At 35.9% G+C, this 12,554-nt stretch overlaps 3 protein-coding genes across 3 annotated transcripts; 2 read left to right on the top strand and 1 right to left on the bottom strand.

Annotated features, from left to right (window-relative positions):
• The first annotated feature begins 4,091 nt into the window (after positions 1-4,091).
• On the top strand, positions 4,092-5,600 carry LOC106350779. The gene is made up of 2 exons (XM_048759991.1): positions 4,092-4,808; positions 4,929-5,600. The coding sequence occupies exons 1-2, from the start codon at positions 4,092-4,094 to the stop codon at positions 5,598-5,600; spliced, it is 1,389 nt and encodes a 462-aa protein (XP_048615948.1).
• Positions 5,601-7,067: 1,467 nt separating this feature from the next.
• LOC106430742 (metal transporter Nramp1-like) lies at positions 7,068-10,380 on the top strand. The gene is made up of 11 exons (XM_013871537.3): positions 7,068-7,284; positions 8,016-8,094; positions 8,188-8,228; positions 8,300-8,378; positions 8,451-8,555; positions 8,637-8,746; positions 8,824-9,005; positions 9,091-9,334; positions 9,409-9,645; positions 9,740-9,835; positions 9,922-10,380. Exons 1-11 carry the CDS (start codon positions 7,204-7,206, stop codon positions 10,225-10,227), a joined length of 1,560 nt encoding a protein of 519 aa, XP_013726991.2. The 5' UTR covers positions 7,068-7,203; the 3' UTR covers positions 10,228-10,380.
• Positions 10,356-12,472, bottom strand: LOC106430708 (cinnamoyl-CoA reductase 2-like). The gene is made up of 4 exons (XM_048761641.1): positions 12,122-12,472; positions 11,836-12,021; positions 11,324-11,676; positions 10,356-10,731 (listed from the first exon to the last, which is right to left on the bottom strand). The coding sequence occupies exons 1-4, from the start codon at positions 12,392-12,394 to the stop codon at positions 10,545-10,547; spliced, it is 999 nt and encodes a 332-aa protein (XP_048617598.1). The 5' UTR covers positions 12,395-12,472; the 3' UTR covers positions 10,356-10,544.
• Between the last annotated feature and the right edge of the window lie 82 nt (positions 12,473-12,554).

Below are 12,554 nucleotides of genomic sequence, written 5' to 3' on the forward strand. Positions count from 1 at the left end.
TCTTCGACCATCATCATATGTTAGTGCATGATGCAACTGTGCATTAAAACAATGTCGATGTATTTTTGAATTTTTCTTAAAATCGATGTGTTAACCCTTACGAAAATATTGAGTTTTTGGTAAATACTTTATATACTGAAGCATATAATCTTTAGTGTTGTTTTAAAAAATTTAACCACATTATACATTTGTATTAACGTATGTTAAACAATCTTTCATGGTAAATGGAAAGTTTTATATTTTTTTATCAATTAATTTAGTAAAACTTCATAATACTCCCTAAATCGATGGAATAACCAATATAAACTCGCTATTTTCTTCAAAAACGGAGACAACAAAGGCTCTAAACCTCTTTGAACATCATCATTTGTTAGTTCAGGATGAAACTATGCATTAAAACAATATTTTCATATTTTTTGAAATTTTCTCAAAATCTATGTGTTAACCACATAATCTTTAGTTTTGTTTAATTTTTTTTAACCACATTCTACATTTGTATTAATATATGCTAAACTATCTTTCATGGTACATGACCATCGTTCAATTTTTTTTAATAAATTAATTTAGTAAAACTTCATATACTCCCTAAATTAGTGGACTAACCATTATAAAATCTCTATTCTCTAGAGAAATAAAGACAACAAAGGTTCCAAACCTCTTTGGCCATCATCGTATATAAGAACAGGAGGCAACTGTAAATTAAAACAATATTGTTATATTTTTTGAATTTTTCTCAAAATCTATGTGTTAACTCCTACGAAAATATTGAGTTTTACGTTAAACGCTATATATACTGAAGCTTATACTTTTTATTGCAGTTTTAAATTTTCTAACGACATTCTAAATTTATATTAATGTATGTTAAACTCTCTTTCATAGTATATTAGAATCGTTCTATTTTTTATCAATTAATTATTAAAACTTCATAATGCTATCTAAATCAATGGAATAACCAGTATAAAATCGCAATTCTCTTGAGAAACATAGACAACAAAGGTTCCAGATCTCTTTGAACATCATCATATGTTAGTGCATGATGCAACTATCCAATTAAAAATATTGTCATAATTTTATAGCTTATCATCATATGTTAGAGCTTACAAGTTAAATGTAATAAAACAAAGAAACAGTCTATAAAAACTTAGTCTTCGAATAAGTAGGGGTGGACGTTTGGGTACCCGTTCGGGTTCGGATCGGGTATTTTGGATTTTTGGGTATTTCGGTATAGATGTATAAAACCCGTTCGGGTATTTATGTACTTCGGGTCGGGTTCAGGTATTTTTAGTTCGGGTTCGGTTATTTCGGATCGGGTTCGGATATTTAGATTTTGAAAAAAAAAATTAAATTTTTCATTTCTTAAATTTCTTGTATCTAAAAATATAACTTTCACTTAACTAATTTTTTATTTTTAATAGATTGAATGGTTAATAGATTTTGACATAACATTTTGAAACCAAAGAAGACATTAATTTGGTTATTTTTTAAAAATTTTGGATGTAACTTTTTGTTAATTCTTGAAATAAAAAGTTTGACATGCATTTTAAGTGACTAACAAATCATTTTTTCCGTAATTCTATGTATATCATATGAACTTAAAGTATGTGTAGTATTAATATAAATATTTTATATAAAATGAGAGATGTAAACTGGAAATATATGGTTAATTATACATATGTTCGGTTATCTTCGGATATCTATTCGGGTTCGGATATTACTCGTTCGGGTTCGGATATCCAATGTCTTCTAATTCAATACCCGTTCGGATATTTTGCTACTTCGGTTAAGATTTCGGTTCGGATTTTTCGGATCGGGTTCGGGTGCGGTTTTGGATATCGGGTAAAGTGCCCGCCCAAGACATTTTTATCTATTTCGTATATTTTAGTAGGGGTTAACACATCGATTTTAAGAAAAATTCAAAAATACGCCGACATTGTTTTAATGCACAGTTGCATCATGCACTAACATATGATGATGGTCGAACAGATTAGAAACCTTTGTTGTCTCTGTTTCTCTAGAAAATAGCAATTATATAATGGTTAGTCCACTGATTCGGGATTATATGAAGTTTTAATAAATTAATTGATAAAAAATTGGAAAGATGCTCATGTACCGTGAATGAGAGTTTAAAATACATTAATACAAATGTATAATGTGGTTAAAAATTTTAAAACAACACTAAAGATTATAGGCTTGAATATATAGAGTATTTACCAAAATTTAATATTTTTGTAGGGGTTAATACATAGATTTTGAAAAAAAAATATGAAAATATTGTTTTAATGCATAGTTGCATCCTGACTAACATATGATGATGTTGAAAGAGGTTTGCAGCCTTTGTTATCTCCGTTTTTTAAGAAAATAGCGATTTTATAGTGGTTACTGCACGATTTAAGGAGTATTATGAAGTTTTACTAAATTAGAATTTGCATACATATTAGTAAAAAAATAAATACACATTTTTATCTATTGCGTATTGACTTAGTTTTGCTTTTAAATTTGTTTTCTTCCCAATAAAATTATACCACTATTTTAGAATTACATTTATATTTTAGTTTTAAAGTAAAATGTATTAAAGTACTTACTGTACTATCTTAATAATTGTGGAAGCCCTATAAGTTCAATAGTTTAACTAAATATTCACTAATAATTATACACTATGAATACTGGGTTTCGAGTCCTCAAAAACAATATTATGGAAGATTAATAGGGAAAATGCTAAAATCTTTTGAATTCTATCTTATAATTTTTAATACAATAATTATTTAGCGTTAAAATGATCTTTGTTACTAAACAAAAACTATAGTATTGCTCTTAGCTAGGCAAATAATAATTAATTATTATTTTAGTAGAAGTAGGAAAGTTCAGATGCCTAAGAGCTCCAACGGTGTATATTGAAAGGAGTTCTAACCATTAAAAGTAAAACCAAAAATAAAAAAAAATATGAGAGAGAAGCATGAAAGGTTCTTGTTTCGATATTTTAAGAACTCGGTTCCATCATAAAGTAACAGATGTCACTCTCAAAACCTTTCAACTGCTTTAAAAAAAAAGTACATTATAATATTAATTTTTGCTTCTCTTTTAGAAACCTTAGAACCGATGGAGCTGCTCTCATAATCAACAAAATGTAGCTTCAGAGATCTTAAAACAATACATCTAAATCATACTCCAATATACTAGCAAAGAAGTGTTGGACGTTACATCCTACCGTAATTTCATGTTACATTATTCAAATAAATTCTTCTTTCAGTTCTGTAACTAATACTCCCTATGTATTTGAAATATTAATATTTTAGAATTTACATACATATTAATAAAAAAACAAATACACATTTTTATCTATTGAGTATTGACTTTTAGTTTTGCTTTTAAATTTTGTTTTCTTCCCAATAAAATTATACCACTATTTTAGAATTACATTTACATTTTAGTTTTAAAGTAAAATGTATTAACTAAAGTCTAAAACATCAATTTTCAAATACAAAAACAAAATTAAAACATATTTTTGTATAAACTTGATGTCCAAATAAATTTTATTTATTTATTGATGGTGCCAATAACAATAGAAAAGAGACATGATTGTTGGTTACAGAACAAGATAAAGCCATTCAATTGCATTTTTTTATTCTTGTTTTTTATATGAACATTTTTAAAGATGATTCCAAGAATCATATTACCTCTCTTCGTTTAACGAACGCTGCGGCAGCGACTACATATCAAAATTTAGAAGGAAACAAGAGTTCTTTATAAGAGCAAGCAAAGAAAGTAACGAGGCCCTAAAAAGGATCTTAACTCAGTATGAAGAAGCATCCGGGCAATGCATCAACACCGACAAATCCTCCATCACATTCTCCAAAAGAACCCCATCGCTGCTCAAAGATACAGTCAAGGATAATCTCTCGGTACAAAATGAAGGTGGAACGGGCAAATACTTGGGACTGCCAGAACTCTTTGGTAGGAAGAAAAGAGATCTTTTCGCATCAATTGTTGACAGGATCAAGCAAAAAGCAGCCGGCTGGTCCAACAGATTTCTATCAACCGCCGGGAAGATGACGATGCTTAGAAGTGTTCTCTCCCCAATCCCGTCATTTGCCATGACCTGTTTTCAGCTCCCGGTTTCCCTTTGCCAGCAAATCCAGTCCGCCCTAACCCGATTCTGGTGGGATAACAGCAGCGGTAGTAATAAGATCGCTTGGATTGCATGGACAAAACTGATCCTCCCGAAGGAGCAGGGGGGATTAGACTTCAGAGATATTCAGAGCATCAATGATGCATTCTTAGCTAAGCTCAGCTGGAGAATTATTCGAAATCCTGAGAGCCTTCTTAGAAGAATCCTTCTCGGCAAATACTGCCCTACCGGTGACTTTCTGACATGTCCTGTTAGCAGTGCTCCATCTCATGGATGGTGTGGGATCTTGGTAGGCAGAGATATCATATTAGAGAATGCGGGATGGGCTGTTGGTGATGGAGCAAACCTCAGTGTGTGGGAATCTCCCTGGCTCAGCCTCACCCAACGAGAAAGACCTATGGGACCGGCCCCGAAACACCTTACCAATCTCAAAGTAGCAGACCTTTTCCTGCCAGAGAAAAATGAATGGGATCTTGCAAGGATAAACCAGTGGCTCCCGTTTGAAGAGGAGAAGATTAGAATGTTGAAGCCAAGCCTGAGTGGAGCTCCAGACAAGATCTTTTGGTTAAAATCCGCCAGTGGAGAATATACGACGAAGACAGGCTATGCGATTGCTCTTCTGCTCCATCTCGATCAAGCTTTGATCCCTCAAGGAGAACCTGACTACAATTGGAAGCAAAATGTGTAGAACCTCCATACTGCTCCGAAGATTAAATTGTTTGTGTGGAAAACACTCCACGGAGCCTTACCGGTTGGTGAACAACTACTGGCGAGACAAATACAAGTTGATGGGAAATGCAAGCTTTGTGGTCTTTCCGAATCTATTGATCATCTGTTCCTTCACTGTAAATTTGCTAAAGAGGTCTGGAAATCAGCACCGGTGTGGCCAAGCAGTGATTACAGCGGAACGGTAGATTTGAGAAGTGAATGGCATAGTCTCTGCACTAGGAAAAAACTCCCCCCGACAGGACTCTCGTCGGGAGCTCTAGCGCCTTGGATTCTGTGGCAATTATGGAAAGCAAGGAACAGTTTGATATTCAAGGATAAAGGCTTCTCGGCAACAGAAGTTATCTCCATGGCTATAGCTGCAGCTCGGGAATGGAACGACAACCAGCACAAGACCCCTGTTTTGAGCCGCTCGCAACCAATTAGAACGATCCCTCAGGAGAGGTGTGTCCTGGTAAGATCTGATGCTGCCTGGTCGGAGGCAAATAATATTGCAGGGCTTGGATGGATTGTTAAATCGCAGAGTTCGAGGAGATTTGTAGGCTCCCCACTCGTAGCAGAAGGACTGGCTCTGCGTGAGGCTGTGACAAAGTGCAAAGAGCTTGGCCTCACTAGGGTGAGATTCGAGTCTGACTGTGATCAACTCATCAAAGCCCTGACCTCAGACTACCCTATGGCTGCACTCTACGGCATCGTCTCTGATATTAAGTCTGTTGCTCTATCTTTTGAATGTATTTCATTTTCGTAGATCTCTCGTGAGAAAAACAGTGAGGCAGATTCATTGGCAAAACAAGTCTTGGTGGCTGAGGTTGCCTTAATGAACTCACCTAATGTTGGCTTTATCAATTAATGAATGAAAGTTTGTGCTTCAAAAAGAAAAAAAAAGAAGGAAACAAGAGTATCCAAAGGGAAAGGGAGAAGAACAGGTGACGCCGCGTCTCTGTTTTCAGTCGCAGAGAGGAGAGAGAAATGAGGAACAATGGTCGCTACTTTTTTTGACGTCAGCAGCGGCAACACCGGAAAGTTTCATTTTTTTCTGAAGCCGCGTCTCTGTTTTTCATTTCATTTAATCAACGATGAAGAAACTTATGAACAAATCTCAGACGCCAATGTGGAACGCTGCGTTCGTTAAACGAACAGGGGTATTGTGCTTCTCTCAGTGACGAGCATAAGATGTCACCAATCCACTGAAAAAGTAACAGAGCAAATAATGTATAGACAATTCTTTAATTATCCAAATTGTAGCAATCTTCTCATCAGATTAGAAGTCAGTTGCTTCATAACCAATTTCTCCAACTTGGAAACTTATGTTTGGAACTTTCATAGTCACAATGTAAAACTCTTGTGTCACATTAACAAAAAAGTGTCAAAACAACAAAATCAAATGGACGCATTAGCATCATGTGACTAATAGAACTATCAATGGATACCAACCTTTCACAAGACAAACACGCAATCAAAAAGGTTTATCTTACAACATTGGCAATGGTGAATCAGGCAAAGTCTTTAAGCCAAACGGTGAAGACCTCCCGACGGCTTTGTTAAATGTAATGTGGATGCTTCTTTCGATCCAAATACGAAAAGAGTGAAATGTGGATGGATTGTACTATGTGACGCTAATGGAGTAGCACGATATTGAGGTTCGGCTTGGTTAGGAGAAGCATGCACTATGTTGGAAGCGGAAGGCAAGGCCTTATTAATGGCAATATATGGTGTTCGATTTATGGGCTTCCAGTCTATTTTTTTCGAAAGTGACAGTTTGTGTCTAGTTAAACATCTTCAAGGAGAATCAACAGAGTATCGTCTTCGTAATGTTAGTCGTGATATTCTTATGGCGGCTTTGACTTTCAAGAAACGGAAGTTTGTTTATACACCGATTGGCACAGAAGGGACCTCCTACATCATATTTTTATTCATCGTGTTTAAATCCTCCGTATTGGCTATCTTGTAGTTTGTACAGAGACTATGTACTGTCAAGTTAATAAATAAAGTTATATTTTGTCGAAAAAAAAAGATTCGTAATATTAAAAATTGTTATTTAGTTAAGGTTTAGTTAGAGTTCAACCGTAAAAGAAGGGGGCATTGAGTTACGTAGGTTTTAGTTAGGGAAAAGTGTGTTGGGAAAGGAGAAAAGTGTGTTTGGCGTGTGTTATAGTGTTCTTGTAAGTGTAAAACTACCATATTACGTAAATCTTTCTTAATGAATCCACGATTTTGTTTGTGATTAAAAAACAAAATCCACCGTAAAATCTCCTTAAAGCTCGCCTCAGGTTTACCTATATATACGTACTTGCTCACTTTCTTTTATCAATACTCAAAATCATTCACAGAGAAACTACTTAGTAAGAGAGATGGCTATGGCGGATGTTTCTGGACCTCAATTGATTTCTACCACCGGCGATGCTGATTCTGATCAGATTATTGTCCCTGAGGTTTGTTGTTTAATTTTCATTTATCTAATCTCAAGATTTGGCTCAAAAACCCTAGAATATCATGATGTCGACAATCACCAAGTCTATAGATTTGGCTCAAAACCCCTTAAACATATGTTTTTGTTTTATTTTTAATCTTAAGAAAACTCATTCGCTTGATTTGTAATATTACTAATTCCATAAAATGAAGAAATCGCTGCAGTCATAGTCAACATGCAGATATAATCTCATACTCTAATGTTGCCTTGCCTCACATAAACAACATGCTATCTCATGGGTGCCTACTGGCATCGTTTATTTCTGTCTCACGTTATTTCATTTGCCTTTTGTAGTAGCTGTTTATTGGGTTCTATGTCTCTGAGTTTTCGGAGAACAATGTTACTTTCAGTGTTATAATTAGAAAAAAATATATAAGCAAATGATAGATGAAGTTTGTTTGATCTATAATCACCAAGTTTATAGATTTGGCTCAAACCCCCGTAAACATATGGTTTTATTTTGTTTTTAATCCTAACAAAACTCACATGTATTCGCTTAATTTATTACTAATTAACTGAACTAGTCAAAATCCAATAAATGTCCATAAAATGAGAAAATCGCTGTCATAGTCAATATAACAGACTTGAAAACATGCAGAGAATCTTGATTTTGTACTTCTTAGATATAAGAAAATGACGGAATACGTTTGTTTGATCAATAATTTTGTTTGATGTATTTACATATATATGCAGAATAAGAGCTGGAAGAATTTCTTTGCCTACTTAGGACCTGGTTTTCTTGTTTCAATCGCATATATTGATCCTGGAAACTGTAAGATCATAAACCAGATTCATTTTCCTATATCATTTTCATTAACTATTAGATGATTAATGCTTTTTTTATTATTCTTCATGTGTTTTGCAGTTGAGACTGATCTACAAGCAGGAGCACAATACAAGTATGAGGTGCATAAACTCTTCCCCTACTCACCTTATCTTTTCGATAAAATAAATATTAATTTCTTTGTACTAAACAGTTACTTTGGATCATATTGGTGGCTTCTTGTGCGGGTTTGGTGATTCAATCTCTGGCTGCCAATCTTGGTGTTGTCACAGGTTATGTTACTCTTTGGTTATAAGTTTTTATACATCAACTTTGCTGAATTTATTTTGGTTATATGATCACAGGAAAACATTTAGCTGAGCATTGTAGAGCTGAATACTCCAAAGTTCCGAACTTTTTGTTATGGGTTGTTGCTGAAATTGCAATAGTCGCTTGTGACATTCCAGAAGGTACCAAATTTCTATACTCTTACTTTGTTTCTATAATTTCTCTGTTAGTGCTAATCATACTTGGTTTACTTTCTTATATAGTAATCGGAACAGCTTTTGCTCTGAACATGCTCTTTAGCATACCGATATGGATTGGTGTTCTTCTTACAGGCTTAAGTACACTGATGCTTCTCGCACTTCAACAATACGGGGTATTCATTTCTTTGATCATTTTCATGTCACGGTGCTATGTATAGTCAAAAGTCTTATGATGTTTTGTCATTCACAGGTAAGAAAGCTGGAGTTCTTGGTTGCATTTCTTGTGTTCACAATAGCTATATGCTTCGTCATTGAGCTACACTACTCAAAGCCAGACGCAGGAGAAGTCCTACATGGTCTCTTTGTTCCACAACTCAAAGGAAATGGTGCAACTGGTCTTGCAATCTCTTTGCTTGGAGCTATGGTTATGCCGTAAGCTCACAGTTTCTTCACCAATATTCATAAGAGATTTTTTTTCCTTAATAAAAATCTTATGCGATCATTTCTTTTTCCACAGGCACAATCTCTTCTTGCACTCTGCGTTGGTTCTCTCGAGGAAAATCCCACGTTCATCTACTGGCATCAAAGAGGCTTGTAGGTTTTACTTGATAGAAAGCGGACTGGCTCTAATGGTGGCCTTTCTTATAAACGTCTCTGTGATATCAGTAAGTGGTGCTGTTTGTAATGCCTCGGATTTAACCCCCGAAGACCGAGCTAAATGTGAGGATTTGGACTTAAACAAGGCTTCGTTTCTTCTACGGGTAACTTGCTTACTACGGCTTTTGTTTCTTTCTATAATGTTTCAGAACATTAAAGCTTGTTTGTTTTCAAACAGAACGTTGTGGGTAAATGGAGTTCAAAGCTATTTGCCATCGCACTTCTTGCTTCCGGACAGAGCTCAACTATGACCGGAACATATGCTGGACAATACATCATGCAAGGGTTTCTTGATCTAAGACTTGTTCCATGGCTCAGGAACTTCCTAACAAGATGCTTAGCTATTATCCCGAGTCTAATCGTTGCTCTCATTGGTGGTTCAGCTGGAGCTGGAAAGTTAATCATCATTGCCTCGGTAACACGATCTTTCCCATCTCTAGCTAGTCACATGTATATATTTATATGACCTTAGCATAAACAAAATCATCGGTTGAATAAACTGTGAACAGATGATCTTATCCTTTGAGCTACCCTTTGCGTTAGTTCCTCTTCTCAAGTTCACTAGCTGCAAAATCAAGATGGGTTCACACGTAAACCATATGGCGGTATGCATATATCAAACGCATTTTCAGTGAACCAAAGAAAAATATATATCTTTTAACTTCATATGTTTCCTTTTTATCTCTAACAGATTTCAGCTTTGACATGGGTCATTGGTGGTTTAATCATGGGGATAAATATATACTATATAGTAAGCAGTTTCACTAAATTGCTTATACATAGTCACATGAAGCATGTCCTTGTCGTCTTTTGTGGAATTATTGGGTTCTCAGGCATTGCCATCTACTTAGCCTCCATAGCTTATCTTGTCTTTCGAAAAAACGGAGAAGCTGGTCCTCTTCTTGCTTCGACTAATTCACAAACTGTGGAGACGCTTCCAAGACAAGACATTGTCGACATGCAGTTTGGTAAAGCGTCTACATTCAATGCTGATTGAATCTTATTCAATCATATCAGTACTAGGACTCAAATAAAGACCTTTTGATAGTGATTCTTAGACTTTATCAGAATTGTTTTTTTTTTTCTAGTAGGTTTTATGTAAGGAAGAACGTTACAATGACATCGGATAATAAAATCATTGTTTCCACTATCATATCATACATTATACATACGAGTGACATTCTAAATTACGAAAAGAAGGGGGCATTCAGCTATATATAATTGTATATATGCTTCAAGATTAAACAAATATAACTTAGTAAAATCAAACGTATTTTATGTGGGTATGATCAGAGATGATGGTCGTATCGTGTTCTAGGATTCGATCGTGACGTTGTCTTGGTTGGAATATTGAGGAAGACGAAGATGACCTTTCTCTTGCAAGCTCTTGACAGAATCGTAGAGAGATTGCTTGATGGGTGTAAACTCCAACCCTAAGTCTTTTATCTTCTGAGTAGTGAACTTGTATGGCTTTGCCCTTGGATTCTTATCGTCCGAACACCTACAAAGATTATAATTAATAAGCACACTATATGTTAATAACATAACCTGGAAATGGCCTCTTGTATATGTAACGTATCAACTACTGAACTAGCCAAAGGAGACACAAGTCATGAATCTAGTGACCAAACTATGGAGTAGGTGAAGAAAGAACATATACTGTTAGCACTCTAGTTCTTTTGTCAAATGGAGTTGGACCAGTAACAAGACTACACCATTTTTTGGTATAGATCCAAAGAAAAACAAACATAAACACGTGTACACATAGGATTTTGCAAGATCTTAACGTCAGCAGTAGGTGAAACATGATGTGGACCTTGTGATGTGAGAGTTAGTACATACCAATTTTGATATATGGGACAAATAGTCACAAAACTTCAATACCAACTACCACTCATGTCCCTTTTATCCTAGCTAATTATATTTATTGATTTGTTGGAAAAAAGATAATCTTGATTAGATTGATTCAAGTATCAAAAATCAAACTCAAATAGTTTGTAAAATCCAAGGTTGTATTTTACCAGACCGACGAGATCGTGTTGACTTTGATATAATTTTGACCACAGTGTTAAAAAGGTCAAACGTGGACTTACTTGGTGGGAAGTGGATACTCCGGGAAGAATTTAGCAAGAATCTCAACAACCTCACCGCGGTGAAGCGCAGTCTCGGCGAGGATGTAACGGCCTGAGGCAGAGGATGATTCGTAGACCATAACATGGCCTAGTGCCACATCACGGACGTCCACGTAGACCTGAGTAAGGTTAGCATAGGTCTTGGCTGAGCCGGTGAGATACTTGAGGATATGGACTAGGCTAGCGTTGACCGCTGACTGGAGCGGTGGTCCGAGAACTAGAACCGGGTTTAGAACCACCAAGTCCACACCTTTAGCCTTCGCAGTTTCCCATGCTGATTGTTCCGCTACCATCTTCCCATAGCAATACCAATTCTACAAGGCACCCAAAAAAATAGGTCAGAGTTTGAGAAATTAGGTTTTAAGGCTTGACTCGTGACCTTATTACAGCCACATGGTTACATGTATTTCGGTCGGTGGGTTTGAATAAAACTCCATGCAAAAAATATACTATAGACAAAGGTATATATATACCTTTGTGTTTTTGCAAAAATCAAGATCACTCCAACAATCTTCGTTGACTATGGTTTGAGGGTGACGGTTAGGGTTCATGTAAACAGCACCGATAGATGACGTGAACACCACACGCTTCACCTCGGCTTTAGCCGCCGCGTCGATCACGAACTTGGCTCCGTTCACCGCCGGTTCCAACATTGTCTCCTATATATTTACATTAATAAATAAGATTAAACCTAATAAAACAGAGTAATATTAATTATGGATTAACCGATATTAGGAAAATTAAATATAGTTTACTAACGGGATCATCAGTCATCGGAGAAGCGGTGTGGAAAACGCCATCGCAGCCATCTATTGCGGCACAAAGAGCTTCGTAGTCGAGAAGATCAGCGCTGTGAAGAGTGAGTCTTTCTTTGGCTCCATCAAGCTCTCTGAGGTGGTTGTTCTTGGGATCAGCTGGGTTCCGCACGGTTCCTCTAACGGTGTAGCCTCTCTCCAAGAGTAACTTAACGATCCAAGAAGCAATGTAGCCACCGGCTCCAGTGACGCAAACAAGTTTCCCGTCGGCAGGCATTTTTTTCTGTTGGGTAAGAAGGTTTAAGGGGCCTAAGAGAGAGAGAGAAATGTTATAAGTTATGATGTGTCGTTTGGAGGAAGCGTTCTAGTTTGTATTTATAGAGACATCAAAAGAAGTCACCGTTTCATAAGTTACTATTTGGCTTTATTTCACCTAA

Source organism: Brassica napus, chromosome C6 (assembly GCF_020379485.1).
Source record: "Brassica napus cultivar Da-Ae chromosome C6, Da-Ae, whole genome shotgun sequence".
In the NCBI taxonomy this organism is placed as follows: Eukaryota; Viridiplantae; Streptophyta; class Magnoliopsida; order Brassicales; family Brassicaceae; genus Brassica; species Brassica napus.